This window comes from Dermacentor andersoni, chromosome 2, assembly GCF_023375885.2.
Source record: "Dermacentor andersoni chromosome 2, qqDerAnde1_hic_scaffold, whole genome shotgun sequence".
Classification (NCBI taxonomy): Eukaryota; Metazoa; Arthropoda; class Arachnida; order Ixodida; family Ixodidae; genus Dermacentor; species Dermacentor andersoni.
The window spans coordinates 108,400,600-108,421,984 of record NC_092815.1 but is presented as its reverse complement, the minus strand read 5'-3'; the positions used below and the strand labels follow the sequence as shown (position 1 = coordinate 108,421,984).

The 21,385-nt window shown below is 48.3% G+C and overlaps 1 protein-coding gene across 1 annotated transcript in view; it reads right to left on the bottom strand.

The window, feature by feature from the left end:
- The window catches only part of LOC126541265 (phospholipid-transporting ATPase ABCA3-like), a 32,279-nt gene that overhangs the window by 4,554 nt on the left and 6,340 nt on the right, over nt 1-21,385 (bottom strand). The window contains exons 3-6 of the mRNA XM_050187969.3: nt 13,822-14,369; nt 9,764-12,061; nt 5,372-5,500; nt 3,154-3,496 (exon numbers count right to left, since the gene is read on the bottom strand). Of these exons, the coding sequence (XP_050043926.1) occupies nt 3,154-3,496; nt 5,372-5,500; nt 9,764-12,061; nt 13,822-14,369 (3,318 nt within the window). The remainder of the gene's footprint in view (nt 1-3,153; nt 3,497-5,371; nt 5,501-9,763; nt 12,062-13,821; nt 14,370-21,385) is intronic.

The window sequence follows — 21,385 nt, the reverse complement described above, 5'->3', positions numbered from 1 at the left end:
ACGGTTCTTCCAAGAAGAGCCATCAGCCATAGGAATACTAACATGAACCATTGTTTGCCTATTTCGGACCCTTTTGTGGTGAATAGCTATGTATCTATAGGTTTTCGCCCCGCCTTGCTTCGGACCTCTTTAAATAACAAGTTATGCAGATACCGCGCAAAGTGAGAATCGATGTTATGCGAAGCATCTTTCAGGTGACACTTTGCTATCTAGCATAGTTTGGGGTTCAGCGAAGAGTCTGTAAAGTTAACATGTTCGATCCACCATTGACCACACACCTGCTGGTTACTGAAGGCACCTCAAAAATAGGCGAGACAGCGACCTGCCTACCATTATCAGGTGCCTAGAATGAGGCAAATAATGCTTGGCATCGCAAAGAAATGCCCGGCCGACGTTGGTGCCAGGCCCCGACTCCCAGCACAGAGCCTGGTGCACGAACCATTGAACCACGATAGCCTGCCATATTTCTCTCGTTCCCACTGCTTGATTTACACGTTCGTCGCGTGCGTTGCAAGCCAGTTTCTCGCATTTGTCTCTTGTGTCAGCTAGCGCTTTTAGGCGCTCTGTTAGATTTCGCCACCTTCCGGATCGGTGCACGTTCACCAGACCTTTCCTGGTAGGAGCTAACGCTACATGTAAGGTGCGCGAGATTGGACCACCTGCATTGCCAGCCTTGGTTGAGCAGGTTTACTTTGCCGGAGTATCAATTCCATCGTTGTTTCAGCTTAGATCACATGAAACGGACATGTGCACATACGATAGTGGGCCCGAGATGACGCCACAATCAGTTTCTTTCTCTCGCCTGTCCAGTACCTACAACTATGTACAATTTAACAATCAGCAGGTCATAAATTCTCGTCGAATGGCCGGAGTAGAAATCGTACAATCAGCGTGACAATCAGAGAGTTCAAGCTGCACGAATTAGCTTCGAACCCAGCGCTAGTATTACCGGCTGCTTCCACGTCGAATTATTCTTGACTTTCTTTTTTCTATGACACCACTGAATCTGTAGAGTACACCTTGATCAATTGACCACCTGAAATGCATGGTAATTAACTCTCAATCACCAAACTTTACATCTACGGTGCAGAGTGCAAAGATGTGTGTTCACCTAAACTTAAGAGCACGTTAAAGAACACCAGGTGATGAAAATTAATCAGGAGCACCAACTACGGCGTCTCTCGCAGCTCGCGTGTTGTTTCAGGCCGTTACACCGCACAATTTGATCAATCATGTACGTAATGGTGGATGGAGCGAAATGTATATAGACATGGGGCACCTGTCGCTCGCACAGCTCCAATCATGTCCATGTGGGTCAATCAGCGGCGGCTCACATGGACGGTTCACTAGGTTCAATCTCACAAAATACTGCCTCCTCCTCCGGCCAGTCAGGCAGACGCCGACCGATATAACGTCAGTTTGTACGTTCCTTTTAAAGCGAAAGCTTTACAAACCGTGCCGAGACGAGTTCGGCCGTCGCCAGCAATTTGACCTTCATTTGACCGTAGCTGTGGCGTAGCCTTGGCTCGGAGGAAGGAAGACTGAGGAGAGGCCCTACCCCCTCTGTGCGCTAGGAGAAAAATGCGGAGAAAATGACGTAGTAGGTTCTCTTTTTTGCTGATTTTTTTTCCGTAGGTTTCGTACGGTGGCAAAGGCGCCATGTGGGCAGGTTAGTCTCCGTGTTTTGTTGCGCTGTATTATCTGGACCATGCTCTCCCGGATGTTGCTGTGGCCAGGTGGGACAGAAGGAACTAAAGCTCGTGAAATGAACGCGCATGCGAAGCTGTACGCAATGTACCGCGCCAAGGTAATGACAACGGAAGAAGGAATATCCGCGGGAAATTTTGCCCTCTCCGGCGGAATCGTGACAGCGATGACAGCGATGCCGGGCCGTCTTCTCTGAGTGTTGCGCGGGAGCGGGAGGCTATGAGCCGTCGTCGCCAAACGGTGTCTGACCGCGCATATCGCCCGTGGAGCTGCTTCACTGGAGAGGCTCCGGAAAGCAGCAGTCGTCGCACCGTCGATATCAATGTAGCAACCGCGTTTGCGCGCTGTCCGTTTGTGCTTCGGCGCTGCGCATGTTGGCGGCGTCTCTTTGCATGTCTAGCACTTGCGCTTCCCTGTGGCACGACAGGCGTCGCACCGTCTAACGATGCGTGTCTACCCAAGCCTAATCCCAGTCATGTCTAGCCACCGACCTAGGCACAGCCGTCATGCCTGGCTTAACGATTATTGAATACCTAAGTATAATAATTACAGCTAAATCAAAGGTTAAGCAAGTGAAACCAAAGACTTAAAGGCTAAACCAAGCTTTCGCTTTGCATATCCAGGGTTAGCTGAGCCGCAGCCAATTTTTGTATAGGAACTGTGTAGTTTTAAATCTAAAGCTAAATAAGCGAACGCTAGCCTAATGCTACACTTCATCGTCGTGCCTGCCATCTGTGCTTGCCTCGGATGAAGCTGCTTTCCCTTTGCCATCGTCTCCCTGGTGAGCCAATGCGACTATACCTACAGGCAAACGCCTGCGTCACTTCGCTACAACATAATCCGCTTCCGAAGCTGTTGGCAGCAACGCGAGTGCTAATGGTTACGTAGGAAACATTACAAATTATCAGGGCAATGGAATATTCCGGTGGCCATGGCTTTGTTAGGTCACGAAAGATTGTGACCTGCCGTTAACTCACATACGTGACACAGCAAGCTTATGTATTCAAGTTAGCATGTCGAGCGCTTTTCGACAAAATGCAATGGAACATAAAATGAAGAGTTGACCGTGGTCGTTTTGTTCCATATCGAAGCCCAAATGGAAGAATTTTAATTTGTCAATTACATGAGCGCTGCAATTCAGTAAATGGGGCCATCATGGCAGGCATTTGGCACCTACAGAAAAATTTTCCACAGTCTCTGGTAATAGCTTTAATAAAGGTTCTACTGAAGGCGACTGAATACACGTTGCCGCTCGTAAAGCTTGCGTATTACACGCTAGCACACATGCAATGGTTTTCGGGAACAGTGTCCTACGCGTCTGGATATCACTCAGCCACGAATAGGCGAAAGAAACGCAGCGGATGACGAAGTGGTACGCGGGAATCCTTGCAACGCCCTTCACAGCGCTGCTTAAGCGCTGCCAGCCGCATCAGAATGCATACGTGCCTGTGGTACGACGTCCACGACAGCGGATTCACCGACGTCCCGTTGCTGTTGTAGAAGGTGGCGCAGCAGTAGCGAAGGCCGGTCATCATGATGGCGGCATCCTCGGCGCTGTTTCTCACGAACGCGCACACGTCGTGGATGATCGACAGGTCGGACGTGTACGTGCAGTAAGTGTTTTCAATGCCCAGCTGCACCACCTTCACGAGCGCCCACGAGGCACTGAACGGAGGGCACAGGTAGAGCAGCCACAGCATGAAATCTCGCGAGTGCTCTTCGCTGATCAGCTCCTGCCCACGCTCATGTGCGATCATGTACAATTGGTATCCCATGGTGGTTACGACGCCTGCAAATCCGAGAAACAATGTCTCTTGGAAGAAAGTCGTCAGTGTCACAGGGTGACAGAGTTGAGACAGGTTGCGCAGGTGTTCATAGCTATAGAACACTCGTAAAACGTGATGCGTTCACGATAAAAAGCAGATAAACTGGCGAGAAATGTCAAGTGTTGGCCGCCGAGAAGGATTGACTTGCTGGTGCAACACGTCGGAACGTAATATCTATAAATATCTATCAGTCACTTTCGAGCACGGTAGTTTTAAGACTGCGTTGATTGGCTACGCGAGCAGAAGTAAAGGTAACGCAAGAAGAACGTTTCCATTCTCGAGATTACCGGCAAGGTGTTCATCTCTCCAGACAGACGTCGTGTTCGAAGCTCCGTCACATGGTTCTCGAGTTTCGAGTCCCATTTACGTCAGCATCAAGATGGTCGTCCAATATTTTATATGCACCTCGTGGGGAAGGCACCTCCCAGTGATATTAAATTACCCGGCCGTGTCTTACGTCAGCTGACTTTAACTTCAAACATCCTAATATCATCACCCCACCTAATAATTGGCCTTGCCTCGAAAACATGTCCCTTCAACTAGACCCATTTATGTTTAACGGCATGGAACCGTTACCGCGGTTTAACTTATCTGCTCATTACGTGGCCTCCCCAAATCCGTTCCATCGTAATATTAACTCGTATATGAGAAACTCGCGTAGGTTGTAATCCATCGTGCCACACTCCGGTCTACGAAACTATAACAATTTTAACGTGCAACATCGAAATTCAAGCCCAACATTTCTCGTACTATCATTTATTTCGCGGCCCTTGGCTTATCAAGTTGTCCTCACCACATTTTCAGCCGCATACGTTATTAACGGTAGAAGGCACTAATACTGTACTTTCCTTCAAAGGTATCGATTATAGCAACTTCAAAATGCCTGTGATATGCGCTCCGAATAACTTATTTCTGCACATTCCCTTTCGAGCATCCCGGAACCTACTCTGCCTCGATATACATGGTGCTGCGCAGTTTTATTAATCTGAAGATCACTCACAATCTTGTTTCTTTGCCAGACCAGTTAACATTACTGTAGTCCTTTGCATACGAATCGCTGAACCTGCCCTTAGGTTTTACCATTTCCAGCTCCAAATCATATGTAGCAAGTCATTTGGACCGCACGTTGCCAAGAGATTCACTCCTTAACCTATAATCATTCGCACTTTAGCATTCTAGTTCTTGTAAATATGCACTGAATAACAAAAGCAAGCCTATACCTCAATGCATTACAGACCCTTTCCGACCTGTATGATTTCCACTCTTCTACAGAAGGATAATGGCAGTTTCGTAATCGATGCAGATATTTTCACGCTGGTCACGTATCCTTTCTCTGATGATTGACTAATCGATGCCTCCGACTTTGATAACTGAACAGAATTGAACGTATTTCCGGAATCTTCGAAGGCCGCTTGGAATCGATTACATTCCGCAGATTTCCCAATTATTACTTCCTAATTATTTCATTATTTACGTGAATCTCGTCCATTCCATCACCAATTAATGATGTTCTTCCTCTTTGATTCACGACGTTACCGCTTTACGAGATCGAGTACTAAAATTTGATTTAGTTAAAATAAAATCCCCCTTTACTTTCACCTCCCTCAATCCCCCCGCGGCTGCCTGCAACCCTCACTCAACCGATGTGGTGCACAGGACCAGCTACGTGTGGCTCACTTATGTCTTGTTTCCGGTAGCTTCGATAAAAAAATAATAATGACATTCAAGGCGAACGCAACCTTCCACTCGATGAGATTGACGCACGAATCGAATAGAGTACAGAGCGCCAGGTGGCTCGCTTTATACCCTCACAAAGGTGACAGTCGCTGCGAACTTACCAGAAAAGAATGTCAATGCGTGAACCACCATGAATCCGGAGACCATGGAGTCAGTAGCAAAAGAGTAGAAATAAACAAATGGCAACATGCTGTGCATGTACAGAGCATAGGTGACGAGGGCAATGATGACTGTAAGAAAGAAAAGAAAGGCAATCGGTAAAATTGGGTCGTGACCAGACAAGAATAGATTATTTGCGCTCGCTACAAGGAATTAAAAAATGTCACCGTGCCAGAAGTGCGCATGCTGACATCATTCGGCGTCACTGCTCTACTTAGGCTTAGCTGTGGTGTGGCCGTGCACAGCGTTGCACGCATCTCTCGGCGCGCTCTGGTCCCCAAATGTTCTCTTCGAAATGCGCGTTACAGAAACACTATGCATTCGCGTGGAATATTTTGCGGGAGACAAAAGTCCTATTCAGCAGTGCATTCTTCTCGGTTTATTATTTTTCGAACGAAGCTGTTCAGGGCTACTTTCCCCACTATCGTGTCCGCGTGCAGAAAAGAAATCCCGGAGATTGTGCAATGCCGGGCCGAGCGGCAGCGGAAGTGACGCAGGCGTTAAGCACTCCCCGCACGTGTACCGGTCCCGAAGGTTGTGAAATGCCCAGGTGACCCGCGGAGGAGGTGCAGTTCGCCATTAAGGGGCCCACATACACAGCTTCGCTGGTCATCCTTCACAGAGTGGAAGGGCACTGATTTTTCTTCTTTTGCGACATATACTATATATGACCACAATCAAGTGCGACGCAACCATTGATTAGCGCCATCTATATCGGCAAGGTGTGAATGACTTAGAATGGCTTGCTACTTGTCTAGACTCGTCTCGTATGTAACGAGCCTACAAAAGCGGAATTAAAAAGAAAACCTAATTGCGCAGGGACTGAAATATCAAAGATGTCCATGGACACACAGGCTAAATACGCGGTCGTAACTATCAACATTGACATCACGGGATCAAATTGATACGTTCTTCTTGATCTGCGATTTAACACATTTGAGGCGCGGAAACAAGAGGGGGCTCGATCTGCTTCCGTACGAGAACATTACGTTCCGCACGTAATTTCTACAAGTGCTCAAAGGATGCAGCATCAGATTTTTCCTCCAGGCTTAATTTAGCGCTTTTAATGGATCTACATTTGCATGCATGAGTACTGATGCGTTTATAGCTTCGGCCGATGCCTTTCACGTCCTGCTGTAATTTGTCGATTGGCGCCGCAATCGTAAACCGCTTGACCAGCATTGAGCTGCCTGCTCTTTTGTTTGGCTATTTGCACATACAGCATCGTAAGCAGCTTTTCCGCGCATAAATGGATTCTAGAGCGCCCAGGAACATTCGCCAAGCTAGTTCCATCCCGGGCTTGTCGATTAATTCATGCTATGTCAGAATAGTTTTTTTTTAATGCAGGGGCACTATATAACGTAAATCTATTCCATGGGGTTTCTATTCCATTTCCTTCGTTATTCCTCCGCGATTTGATCGTCAAACATTTTTGGCGCCATGCCTTCTTTGCCTGTCTGTCAGGAGACGTCACAAAAACCGCGAGAATGCCACATCCTAATGTGACGTGTACACGCTGATTATGCATGATTATTCCGAACAAAGGAAAAAAACATTTCGATTCTACGAGTTTGTCATTATTAGCATTCCGCGATTGGATCGGGACATGCCTATAGTTCCCTTGTCTGACACGCGACGTCATTGAACCGGAAACCCACCACGTCAAAGGGATGACGTGTACGCACTATAGATTGCATTATTAGTCGAACGTAAGTCAACCTTTTCTTTTTTTTAATTGTCAGATACCTTTCCGTTCCGAAAGGAATAGAAGATGGCTGCTGCTGCGTCTCAAAACAACAATGGTCATTCTTTGCGTGCTTCCCACGAAGTGGCACTTAACCAGCGCCCGCCTAGACAACGACGAGTCCCGGCGCTGACTATCGGCGAGCAAACAAAAGCTCCCTTCGAGGTGCCAGCAACCCGCCGCATTCTGTGGAAAGTGTAACGACCGTCAAGGCCAGGCTCCTCAAATTGCTACAAGCCGATCGTCGCGAACAGCGCACTAATTGCGGCAAGGAGCCAATGTCGACGACTTCCGTGAGAACAGCGTGGACCCTTGTCTCCCGATTATCTCGTCATTGCATCGTAGGCTGGTTCGAAGGTCGGACATCAGAGGCGGAGTCCGGCGGAATGGTGCAACATCATGGGTGGGATATTGCGACAGTTCGATCATTACGATTGGCCAAGAGTTCATCAATTTCCCTCCTTTAGTTACCTAGGGAAAACGACTGTTTAAACGCCGACACCTTAGGAGCAGTGTAGTGTGTCCTCAGACGTGCAGTGCCTATCAGACATGTAAAGTGCTCCGGAGTGTGCTCTTATTTCCATGGGGCCAGTTGCGAGTAGTAAATATGGAAAAAACCAATGCGTTTCCTTTAACCTCCCGACATCATCATCACAGCAACAACCCTCTCTCGGCGATATAGATACCAATTGTGTTGTGGGGTCCATTTACTCGGGTTTGTGCGACGCCCCGCTATAGCGCAGGCCAGCTACCACGGTTTAGGCGCTCCGGGGGCGTATAGGCAAGCAACCCACTTAGTCCGAACCACGAAGCCGAGAACGTGGTCCTAACACTTTTCACTGATCGCTCCGACTCTGGCTACTCGTAGATGTCGGCGAGAATTGATCTCTTTGCCTACAACAAAACTATAGCGGATAATAAATTTTTGTCCAATCGGAGACACCGGTACCACTCTCCTCATCCGGTTATCTACTTTCACTGCGCGATCTCGGCCACACCAAAGCCGCCATCTCTGAGCTCCTTGTCTCTCCGCAGCAAATTATATGAAGGAAACATATCGCTGTAGGCAGTTTCATTCACGTTGAAACCAAACAAAAGTCACCGCCTACATAAACGAGGATAGCGTGTCATTGCTGCAATGAAACAGTCTTACGGGTCACTGCCCGTGCTTGCGCCGGCGGTTAAGTAATTTTGACGTCAGGAGACTGGAATGAAGTCAGGATAGAAGAGCTATATCTTATAGCGCCTCTGGTGTAATTTGGGCTGTAGGAAGAAATTTACGAAATTTGAAATGTTTGTTATAACCATGTTTGACGACCTTGATTAAAACGTGGCACGGTTGCTTGCGTGCGCTTCCAGAAGAGTGAATTTAGCCGACACGCATATTTTGCTTTTTGTGCTCCAATTTGAATAATCTTACTATGTTCGATTTGTTACTTTAATTTCTTTGTATGATATTCTAATAACCGGCTTCGTTTACTCTCTTGTAACTCGTCGTTAAACGTTTTATTCCGATCGGGTGCGATTGCGATCGAAAGTGCCCTGCGTGGCACCGGCATATTGATGAGACATTTGAGCAAGAACAAAGCAATGGTAAGTGCTAGAAGAAGTATCTAAGGGATAAACGCAGGTCACTACATATCGCTACGTATCGACACACACTGAAATTACGGGATAAAGTGAATTAGTTGCCCCCCCCCCCCCCCACACACACACACACAAAACAATGAACCAGTTTAAATGAATGGTGAAAATGTACCACTCGACAAGGGGGTGGGGGGGGGGGGGGCGGTAGCATTAAGGCACAAAGAATAAAAAGTTCCAATCTGCATTTTTAGCGACAGCCTGCGAAACAATTGGAAGATATATGTCCTATGTCCATGAATCGCATGGTTGCTGAAATACTACAGGGGAAACTTTCCCTGTAGTAATATTTGCATGGCAGTCTCTGCCTTTCGGGAACCGTGGCGCGGAATCGTCATGTCTACATCATCATCAACATCATCATCATGCAGACATGATGATTCTGCATTCATTGCCAATTCGTATCCGAATGCGCAATCGACACGTTAACTTCATAAGAACAACATCGTAGCACTGAAAGTATAAATAAAACATCAGGTATACTGCTAGGTTCTCAGTAATATGTTGCTAACGTCTCGCTGCCGTATAAACACGAGAAGTAAAAGAAGGCCTCTGTACCAAAGGAAATTACTTTACAAATGCGAGCATATGGTGCTAAGAAAATGTCCTATGTTTCAGAGCTGATATAGTCGAAGGCGCCTGCAGCTCGGCCATTACTAGCAAACCAATCAATGAATTACTGACGTTCAAAACAACGAAGTAACCTTTGACGAGATAATCTTCAGCAGCACAGTGAAGCGGGCAAGTTGAAAGTGACACATCGTAAGCAGTGCGCAAATGGAAGACGACGGCTAAGAAAGAACACGGCGGATGAGCGCTGTCCCACTCGTTCTTCGTTGGTCGTCGGCCTGCGCGCTGCTTACAATGAACGCAGTCTTAATTCTATCTACGCGCGGTACCCTTCTGGGAGCAGCAAAGAAGAAACAATGCCACCCAGATGACTTACCGTAATTGCCGAAGTGCTGGTAGAAGAGGAAGCCAGGGAACAGCATACACATCAGCCCCACCATTGCCATGAACATGTCCCAAACATAGTTAGCCAGCCAGTAAACCACTGGCGACACACCGGACACAAACTGCATGCGCTTAGAGTTGCTCACGCGGTCGTCTATTGGGAAGAAAATGAAGCTGGCCGTGGCCACTGAAATGCCAGCCGGGAGCAAAAGAAAATTGGTCAGCCTCGAAGATATGATGTCCCCGAGGATCGCCGCATGCTTTGCGTTTTTCAGACGCCGAGAAGCGATTAATTTCTTGCCCTTTTTCACCGGTCGCAGCACGGCAAGCACTTCGCTTTTGCTGTCGTTGGTCACTGTGCGCAGCAGCACTGTGGAAATGACGTTGAGCGACAACGACTGTGAGTGGTACGCGTCGCCACTAAACCAGGCCACGGCCTTGTGCGTAGTCGGCTCGGTCTTGTGGGAGGCGAATTCGGCTCCAAAGACGTACTTTACTTTGTCGGCGCGGCCTCTCTTCTCGCCCTCCAAGATCTTTTCAATGTTCGGCACCTTCTGTACGGGAAACTTGTGAGACCGGACGTACTTTTCGAAGCCGCTTTCTGCCACTGCCTTAGAGGCATTGTCGTAGGCGACAAAAACTTGGTCAGATTTTTCGAAGCTGCGGAGGTCGTAGATGAAGTTGTCGGCAGAGAACTCGACCGACACACGCGGACCGGCGAGGGTCTCGAGCTCACCGCGCAGCATGAGAATAACCGTGGGCACGATGAAGCAAAACATGGGCAGCGCCAGTGTTTGCCAGGTGTATTGACGACGCTTGATTATCATGGCCATAAACAGCTGAACCCAAGTGGGCTTTGAAGGCTTAAGGTCATAAACTGCCTTGACATGCTGCTGAATTTCGATGGACGACTCGTACTTCTCGCCACCTTCGACAATGCCGCCCAGGTCTTCTGTATCAACGGTAAGATTGGCCATGGTATAATCCACGTGGTCATCGGCGGCAGCAGTCTTCTTCACATCTATGCCCATCGCCTTTTCCATGTTCGCCTTGTACTGATAGTCACCAGAGTCCATTTCGAGTACGATGCGGAAAAAGATGTCTTCCATCGTGACGACGCTAATTGTGAAAGAGGTTATGCCCAACGACCTCTGCTCAGCCTCGATTCTATTGAGCACTGATGCCACAGGCGTGTAGTCCGTGTGTTGTCCCAGGCCGATTGCGGCAAAGGCTTTTTGGTCTTGGAGCACGTGAGCATCCGGTATTATCTGACGAACGGCAGCCAGGACGTTACGTCCGCGGAACTGTGGGCTTTTGACTATTTTTACGGTGTATCCCCAGCCGTAACGCCTCTGTATGAAGGATGTGGTGCCGTAGCACTTGTGGGCTGCGTAGCCAAACACAGTGAGCCTGTCGGCTCGCGTGTCGACTTCGTACACGTTTGCCGTGGCAGCAATGATGCACATGGTGCTCTTCAGGGCAATCAGTGCGTTCCAGGCTACCTTTCTCGTCGCGGGGTACATTTTGACCATGACTTCGTCCATAATCAAAACCTTTGGACAGGTGACAAGTGCAACGGCAAGACTCAGGATTTTCTTTTGAGACCTGTCCAGCTTATTGCACTGGACGTTTATGATTGGTTCCAGCTGGAGCATTTCTTGCACTTGAGCGATCTGCTTGTCTAGCACGGCCCATGCCTCGTCTTTCATGGAGCCGAAAAACAGAAGGTGCTCGAAAACAGTCAGATCCGCAAAGAGCACGTCGCGCTGCTGGACGTATGCAATGTGCCGCCTTGCTAGATGCGTCTGCAGCATCATGTCGTAACCGAGGACCATCACTTGGCCCGCACTCGGAAGCGAGTAGCCGGTCAGCAGATTGCAGAGACTTGTTTTACCCGCTCCATTTGGAGCAACGATGCCCAAGATCTCACCGTGGTAAGCTTTGAAATTTGTGTCGCGCAGAATATGCTTCTCCTTGCACTCGTACTCAAGCTGGCTCACTGTCACAGATGCCTCATTCGGCGGGTACTTCTGGAAGCGGAAACCATCCGGTTCTTTTGGTTCAAACGCCTCCACGCTCCCCTGGGCGCCCGGTAGCCAATACTTGATTGTGAAGGGAAACCATGGCTCCAGCGGTACGCCGAGAGCCCATGTAAGCACATTCCCGAAGTACCAAATCATGATGGCTACGGAAACCGTGAACGCCAACATCACGATCCATATTTCGATCATCTTGACGTTGTCGAGGCCGAGAACCTCTTTGTTCACCATTTTAAAGGTGTAATCTTCGCCTGAAAACAGACCAAATGAAAGCCGGTGAAACATTTTTTACCACGCTGCATTTGCCAGTTTTAGGCAGCACAAAACTGAGCCACCGGCTCTTTAATAAGGAATCTTTAAAGCCGGGACGAATTACTTCACGAGTGCATCGACTGTTGTGACCTAGAAACATGCTCGCACGGGGAGTGTAATCTGTTTTCCCTTGACCTTTATCTCTCGATAGCCGTAGTATTACCCGAAGAGCCTAAACCTATAGAAAGTAGAAACTTCGGGATCTAGAGTGTGCTTATAAACCACACGCGTGAACTGGAAGTCATGCATGGTACGGCACGGGCCACCGCTACGCCTTGGCGTGGTCTCCGAGCAATTTTAACGCCAAATAATTTGGCCCCTGGCTATGTCATTCCGTTCCTGTTCATGTGATCAGATGGTTCAACGCCAGAAAAACCGCCAGCCGCATTCTATAGGAAGCGAACTCCAAAATTGGCCATGGGCTGAACATTCCCTGCACGTCAAGCAATGAAACTAGTTAATTAATGCGATCCGTTCACCAAGACATGCCATATCCCTGATTAAACAAAGTAAATGAATGAATGAATTGGTCAGGGGATCAAATGCAGGGGGCATTAAAAACCTTATCAAGATCGCCAACGCGCAACCACTTTCAATATTTGAGACTATTTGGCTATTGACACGAATATCAAATTGCGCGTGGTTTAACAATGGAAAAAAAAAAACCTTGACAACACCATAAAAAGAAAGTCACTGCTATTACTAAAATTGTGGTAGCCGCCTTTCACCTTCCTTATGTGTAGTGTGTGGGGAGCACCCGCCTCCATTTCCTCCCGCGTGCCCGCGGCGCCCCGTTCGCACATGGCGACGGGACGAGCCGGCGTAGACATGGGAGAGAGGCACTACGCGCTCTCCCTTTCTCCGTCGCTCCGATGACGCGCGTACCCCTCTTCCCCCACGCAAATGTGGGGGTTCCACTCTGCGTGCGGCTAGGGCTGAAGGCGAGCTCCGGATCTAGCCCCACGCAGTCGCTTCGTGGTACTCCCAACCCGTAGCGCGGAAATCGCGGCTACGCCGGGTTCGGACGAATAAGGCAACCAGCGGTGTCAACGGTAACAACGTTTATTGCTATTAGCAATCGCGAACACTCGCAGAGGGACGTCCTCTCCGTAATAGTAATAAATAGTCTCGCCTCGTTGCCCGGGATAGTCAGGCAACGTGGTCACTCACGGGTAGCAGCAGGTACTCCAGTCCGGCAGTCCAAGGGGTCGCGTCCCAAGAGAGGGAGTCTCCCCCGGTCGCGCGCTTTTATGCTTTTTTACCTTTTTGCGAGGGGAAGTCCTCCTCGCCCGCCGGATACGTTTCCCTTTCCCGTGAGCCGCGTGGGGGAAGAGGGGTACGCGCGTCATCGGAGCGACGGAGAAAGGGAGAGCGCGTAGTGCCTCTCTCCCATGTCTACGCCGGCTCGTCCCGTCGCCATGTGCGAACGGGGCGCCGCGGGCACGCGGGAGGAAATGGAGGCGGGTGCTCCCCACAAGTGGATACAAGGAAAAATTCCAAACATGAAGATATCAAACGAGAACAAGGTTGATAACGACCTTTACAGTGAGCAAATATTTAAAAAAGAAACCTGAAATTTACGAGTGGAGATCGGGGTTGATGACACGTCTCCAGCACGGGCGGCTACCACGTGATAATAAAGCAAGTTGTCCGAGGCGGCGAATTTACATGTTGTTAGGCTTGTACAGAAGCCACTCACCGGTAATCACGGCGCATCCGAGAATTCTGAAGCACCAGTGAAGACCCATACAGGGCGACACCGACGTCAGCAGCTTTGACATGCGTCCCAGGCTAATGTAGTCGGCGGCATAGCCCTCCAGCTTCTCCAACGCAAACCAGGGCACGAGATATACTCCTAGCCAGTAAGCCATCGCGAACACCACAGCCGCCGTCGCATTGGTGAAGAATAGCGATATAAACATCGCCTTCAGCATGTACAGCAGCGTGAATATGAAGAAGGTGATGAAGACCACCAGCTTGTCGATTCCCATGAGGTACGTGATGTGAAAGTCGCTGTGCCAGTTCGGAGCAAACAGCATGTGGGTCATGTTACAAAGGACAGCGACCATGCCTATGAACAACGAGGCCAGGAAATGTCCGAGCCAATAGACTGCGTTGTTCAGTCCAACGAGGCGCAGTTTCTCGCGCATACCGCTCTGGTTCTCCTCGACGAGGCGGGCCACTAGCGTGCAGAAGGGGACCATGTAGCCGAGACCGGCGCGGAGTGCGGTTAAGCTGTAGCCACTCCTGCAATGCGGAGTGAAACGGCATAGGATACGATTGAGTTCCGTAGGAGTCCTTTAAACGTTACGGCACCCTAGTTGGTGTCCGGCGTCATAGATTGCTTGGAATTTCTTATATTGTCTTTTAAGTTTTATCAATGAAGAAGAGTTGCCTAGTCGTGTAAGACAGGTGTACTGACTTTCCAACAAAACATGAAAGTCTGACAGAAGTATCTTTAACAGATATTAAGCATCCTAAGCAATTGCCCCCCCACGATAGAATAAAATATAAATAAAACACTTCAGTGAAAAACTATAATGTTCAATCGCCGAACCAAATGTACATAATGAAAGCGTCGGTCTTGTACTAATTCTAAGCCATGTGATAGCGGCCCTGAAGCGTTTTCACTTTTAAATAGCTGTATACGTGGAACGCAAAGATACGTGTACGTACTACAATGCTCTACTGGTATTGACCCGCTACGAGCACATTCAAGTGGGATGTAGATCTTGTTAAAAGAAGCTCAAGAGTCTGTCGAAATCAATAAGATGCTCATGTACAGATGCGGGAACCTTTTTAAACCATGCACATAAAATTTTGGGCGGGATTTTTCACTTAGGAACGACGTAATCGCCGGTTAAAACTGCGCTGTCGCTCCGCCCCCCGTCGAGCGCCGCGCGCAGCTGCTGACGCTGACGATGCGAGCGGAGACCGGAAACAGCGGCGTAGTGACGTCAGCACTGGTGTTCCGCTCCTTCGCAGTCTCCGCGACCGTGCCTGACCGCGCTTGTTTCTGCGTGCGTGCCGTCATAATCTGCCTCGCTCGAGCCTGCCTTCCTTTGTTTGTGTGCATGTAGAGTGGTAGTTGACGTGCGCAACATGAATTGAAGTGGTGGGCCGATCATGCCGGCGTTCTGTGCAGTTTACGGTTGCACGAACACCAGCGGCCGCGACGATATTCCTTTACTCCCCGCAAGACAAGAAGCTTCAAGCTAATTGTGGGAGGCTGCTGGGAATCGAAAGAATTTCAAGCGCTCAGGAACAGTGCTGTGCTCTAACCACTTCCGTGACGACTGTTACTACCAGAGTTTATCAATAAGGCGTGAATGAGTGAGAGTACGACTTTCTGCTAGCAGGCTTTCTGAACGCAGCGCGAAAAGGTCGAGGCAACGAACGCTCAAAGGCGAGATGGGTGCGGGCGGACGGATGGTAACTGGTCTTGGAAGACCTTATGAACACACGAACTCGTCCAAACCTAGATTTTGATTTATTGCTAGCTCCTTCGTGTTAGCCGTCAAGCAAAGCCAAGTCTTTCAGTGCTAAGAAATGGCACGATCTTAACTAACATCTACCTGGAATTTCTTTATCACCACTGACAACCTCTGCCAGAAGCCGTTATTTGTGGTTGCTACTCAGAAAGCTTTCCAACAACATGCTTTAAAAGCAACCGTTTTTCTGCGCGTATTCTTCTACGTTCTCGTCAGTAGGTAGAAACTGATGAACTGCTACTACCCGTCGCCGTGGCTCAATGACTGCGGGGTTGCGCTGCTGAGCCCGATACCGCAAGTTCGTTCGCGACCACGGTGGCTGCATTTTGGTGGGGGCGAAATGCAAAAACGCTCGCGCAGTTAGATTTTGTTGCCCGGGAAATAACCGCACGCGGCCAAAATTAATCCCGAGCCTCCGACCGCAGTGTACTTTATAAACGGATCGTGGTTGTTTGCACCCAAAGCCCCGAAATTCATCTTAATGCGTTTCTTCCCCCTTGTGCAGTGCGGTGTGCAGGGCAAACAAAAGCGAGTGGTCACACAGACTAATGTCAGCTGAAACGTGCCCCTCGATAGTCGCCCGTTTTATTGTTTTATTTTTATTTTATTACTTTTTGTCGAATGGGTATGTCGCGGTGCATGTCATCGATATGAAATACCAAATTGCATTTATTCTACGTGGTTTTATTTTACTAACAAAATAATGGATCCGTCTGTAGCACGCCCTGATACATTCAAAAGGGAGAAGGTAAGTGCGAGCACCGACGAATATCAAGCTTTTGGCGTGTAATGGTTGATGATAGGAATGTTGGTCTCTCCATATCACGTTGCAGCTGCAATAAGCAGGTCTTGTTTTCAGTTACCCTCTCGTACACGTAGATGTGAGTGTACGTTAACCTTTTCACTGCGACTCTCTAAAAATCACTCGTACCAAAAAAAAAAACCTGTTGTGCCATTCAAACACGTAAACACACAACAAATCATGAAAGGTAAGTTTCTGGCTACAGGTAAAGCAAACGTCGCAAGCGTCTGAGCTTCTGTTAGAGCGACTTGCTTTCTTGGCAGGGCAGCCATGGCAAACCAGTGTGACAGGTCCCTCTGCGTTTTCACAGACGAAGGCAGTTATGAAGGGCTTCTAAATTCTGAATCGGAAGAAGGCGGAGAAGAAGATCCAGTTTCTACATTAAGTTTCCGTTGAACCAACACGCGAAAAACAACATATTAACGGAACGAAGTATATTCTGAAGGCCAGTCATGGCCATTGCAAGTGTGACAGGTCCGCCCGTCCGTGTGAATTGTTACCAAGTGCCGAAATACGGGTAAGGGACAACAAAACAACAGCCATGTGGCATGAAACCTCACTGAAAGTATACGCGAAAAAAAAAAAGAAGCTCGGCAGGGACTGAGGCGCAGTGGGAAAAAACAAAGTGCGACAGGCAGAACCTTATGCATTCAAAATTAGTGATGGCCTCCCCACTGCCTCCTCTATCGCAAACACGCTACTGCTATTGGTCAGCGCCACGTACTGTTTCTTTTGTGTAGCGCCTGCGACCGCGCACCGTGCCTGAAACTCTCAAACATGAAGTAATGCTCTTAGTGCCCTGACATTTGTATACCTTTCTCCAGAATGTGTCATGATCGCGACTTAATATCTATCTTGTGTTCCACGTAGCACCTTGCAAAATATAGCAAAATCGCACTTGTGAGAGCAGATAGAAAGCGCCGGAAAGGAAACAGAAACAAAGTGTCGGCTTCTTTTGTTGGTGGTTTTCTTTTCTTTTTTTTTTTTTTTTTGCAGACAGCTTGCACCTGCGCAAGGCGAAATTGTGACTTCGTCACACGGGTTCCGAAAAAAAAAAAAAGAACGTTAGATATGACGCAGTTTTTTTCAATGCTGGTCCCAATTTAGCGGCCCCGCGTACAATGGAGTGCAGACTGCGCACCAGCAGGGAGGACAATGCTTGAGTGCTCTATAGTCGGTGCTTACAAAGTAAGGTACTGAGTGGCAGTGCATCATATCCCAAAGCAAGCAACGTCTGTCAGAGGCGCCAGAGCGGGCCGCGTAGCCAAATTTCAACCGCCTCGGGCTCCTTAACTTGTCGTCCAATGTATGGTACACTAGGGTTATTGCATTCCACCCCCATGAGAAGCTTCGTTTACATGATAAACGCAAGTTGGTCGAGTATAACGTCGACACGACTCATGCCAACCCAGCCACGTTTACATGCATCTTGCTAAGCAGGTTCGGCGAGTCAAGCTATACCGTTTGTAGACAGGTAGACAGAACTTGCCTCGTCGGTCGCTTAGCTCCACCCACTAACGTTTACATGAACCCGAACATGAACCCGTTTACATAAACGTTTACATGAACAGTTTTCGCTCCGACATGCCGACTCGACCGCACTGGATCGGATTCAAGTAAACCTATAGCCAGAATGCGCCACCGTGATCGGTAAGGAGCGTTTATGCGCACACACGCTCAAGTTTAAGCGTGGGTATAGAGTTTTCTAGACGGTACTGGGCGACTGTACAAAACGGCGCACTGATACATGAGGCAGCCTCTGGCTTTTTTCGGTGAGCGGCCACCAGAAGCACTGCTGTGCGAGACCCGAGGACTGTCTCCGCTCTGGAAGCGGCGGGCGTTTGGTAAGAGCTTGATTATTATTTTCTTTTGTCGCTATTGACCCTTGACGCGACAATACAGCTCCTCTTAACTTTCACCTCACGGCAAATAAAACTTCAGTGACTTGCCGCAAAAAGTACGCCTTTGTGTGTTGTCAACGCCTGGAATTTTAGTCGTTCTTTCCACGACTGAATATTTGCCCTTGAAGTATTCCGCACTCATGCGTCTATTGCAGTCATTCATTGCGCGCGCATTCTTTGCGAGTGAAGCACTATAATGAGTAAGCTGTGGTATGACAAATGTAAAACATGACATACCGTATGATAGAAAACAGCGAGACGACGCGGACGGCCAGCGAAACGTAGCAGATATGCGTAAAGCAATCGTCTAGATCACGCTGACGACTATTTTTTTTTCTATTTAGACGTTTGTTCATCTTTACAAGATCATCTTCTGCGCTTTCCTATTTCCTTCCTAAAGCCTGTTTCACGCGCAAGCGACTGCACGGTTCACTGATTCATGTTTGAGCGCGTGTGAGATGCAGATTAAGTTGTTCTCCAAGAGCCGCTTCAGTTATTCACTTGTTTGTGTAAAAATACTGTCATTATTACCCATGGTAACTTCTGTTCCAGTTCCTGTACTAAAAGCATCGATCAATTACAGGCCTTTAGAACTGTGCGACCGAATAGGATAGCATCAAAACTTGAAGTGAAACGAGTACAAAATGGGTCTGTCTGCGGCTCTCGTTCCTGAAGGCCGCCAGGCATTCCGGCTGCCGCCCGTGCCACAAACATGCGAACTAGGATTTGTTGGCTTTTATCGAAACACTCGTCCCCTTTTCTCCTCAAGACATTCGAGTAGAAAGGCAGGAGCCTCTCGGTTCTTCTAGTACATCTGGGGTAGGTTTTAGTCGCAGAAGCGCAAAACCAAAGTTTGAGCACTCACCCCTATACATACAATGAAACAGAAGAAAAACAGCTCACTGCACCGCGGACGACAAACATGGACTGCCGTTTCGTCCTCTGTATCCCTGCCCACTTCTGGCGACACGCACACACATAAAAAAATAAGGTAAAGATAACGCGCACAGCTTATTTAGCGCGCTGCTAAATCAATGGCGTCGCGCTGCTACGCACGAGGTCGCGGGTTCAAATCCCGGCCGCGGCGGCTTCATTTCGATGGCGGCGAAATGCAAAAACGCCCGTGTCCCGCGCATTCGGGCCACGTAAGAGATCCCCTAGTTGGTAAAAATTAATCTCGAGTCCCCCGCTACAGCATGCCTCCGTCAAATCGTGGTTTTGGCACGTCAAAAAAAAAAAAAACAGAATTCAATTCACTGGTTGTCGTCACCTACAAAAGTGTCGCCAGTTCGAGCGCGCAAGATCCTCCGCGCGACGACACCACGTCTGTCACGTGCTCCTCGCGTTACTGCTCGCCGCTGTCGCTGCTCGCGAAGTTTTCCAAACATTTCGCTCGCCTCAGCCAACGCCTCCTATATAACACAAGGCCGGTGCACTCCGATTTGTGACATCATGCTACTTGGACCGAAATTTCCATTGCCAAGCCCAGCGTGACGAAGACGATGACGCCAAAACCACCGCGGCTCGATCGGGAGCGTCCCCATTAGATACTATGGCAGTCGGGCAAGGTAGCATGACGTCACGGATCGAAGTGCACCGGCCTTGTGTTATCTAGGAGGCGTTGCCTCAGCGCGCCACTGGAAAAACAGGTTATGGGAAAGGGGATTGGCTGCCGCGACGGTTGCCGCTTGCATGTTAAACAGGCTTAACATGGAAGTAAATAATGTTCAATTTATTTACGTATGCTCGCTGGATCGTACGAAGTAAATAGTCCAATTGGTAAACTATAGTGAATAGAGACGACTTGGTGAAAGGACTTTAAATCCTCATGTTCTTTCACCCATGATGTAAGTAGCGGTGCTGATATTGTTCGAGCAATCCGTAGAGGCTTCTGCTTTTTTATCTACACTATCAAAAGTAGACCTGAAATGGATAATTTATAGTTTTTCACTTAGTAAGTAGTCGGCAAGAGGCGGATCATCCGTCTGTACGCTGCGAATAAATTTTGATGCACTAGCAGACATTTTGCCTTTTATGTTGAATGGTTTTCTAACTACCGCAATCATTCCGGCAACATTGAAGACTGCAACTGTGAAGCCGCTACATAGAGGAGGTCAAAGTGATAATGTCGAAAATTACAGGCCCATTTCTATTGTGCCCATACTGTCCCAAATTTGAGAAAGGCTTCCACTTTAATGCATGACATCCTTTTTACGGAAACCTTTCAGTTCTCACAGCGAAGTAATTTGGATCTGTTGCTAATAGAAGTGTAGTTTCATTCTAAGGAGAGTATTGCGTTGAAATATCCTCATCGTTTGAAAAGAACCTGTTGTGTTTTCTTTTTCGATATCACCAAAGCTTTTGGAACTATAAAACATGAAATTTTGCTGGAAAATGTTATGTTTTGGTCTTCAGATGGCCTTCTTATGGTGGTCCGCTTATTATTTGTATGGCAGGTCGCAGGTGGTTATGGGCAGTAAGTAAGGTATTAGTAGTAGGCAACAAGTCACAGCAGGTGCCCCACAAGGTTCAGTCATGTCACATTTGTTGTTTATTTGTTTATGAACGACTTTAATTCGGTAATTAGCAAAGTTATTGGCTTTAAATATGCGCCATCTAAGTTGCGGGGAAGCCTTAAGTGCACTGCAAATTGCGGTTCGTAAAGCCATGCAATGATTTTATGAACATCGATGATGGATGTTTTTGCGAGGGAGTAATGAGGAGGAAAGGTGTACGGGCAGAAAGAGGTAAGGTTCAGTATGTTAGTCTCCCTTTCATTTCGTTTCCTGTCTTCGGCCTCATGGAAACTAGGGGAAGGGGGGACGGACGGTGCGCGTGTGCTTCGTACGTGATGTGATGCACCGTTCAATCGCACGGGCCAACCTTTTTCACAAGCTATTCAGTCTTGAGCTGAAAGCGTGATCTACTGCGCTCGTCAGAAAAAGCGTGAAGAAAAAGCGGGTCGTCCTCCCCGTTGGCGCTCACTCACTAACGGCTGCGAAAATGGTTCGATTTTTGCGCGACTACACGTAGGCAATTATTTGCGAAGTCCCTGAACCGGCTCACGCT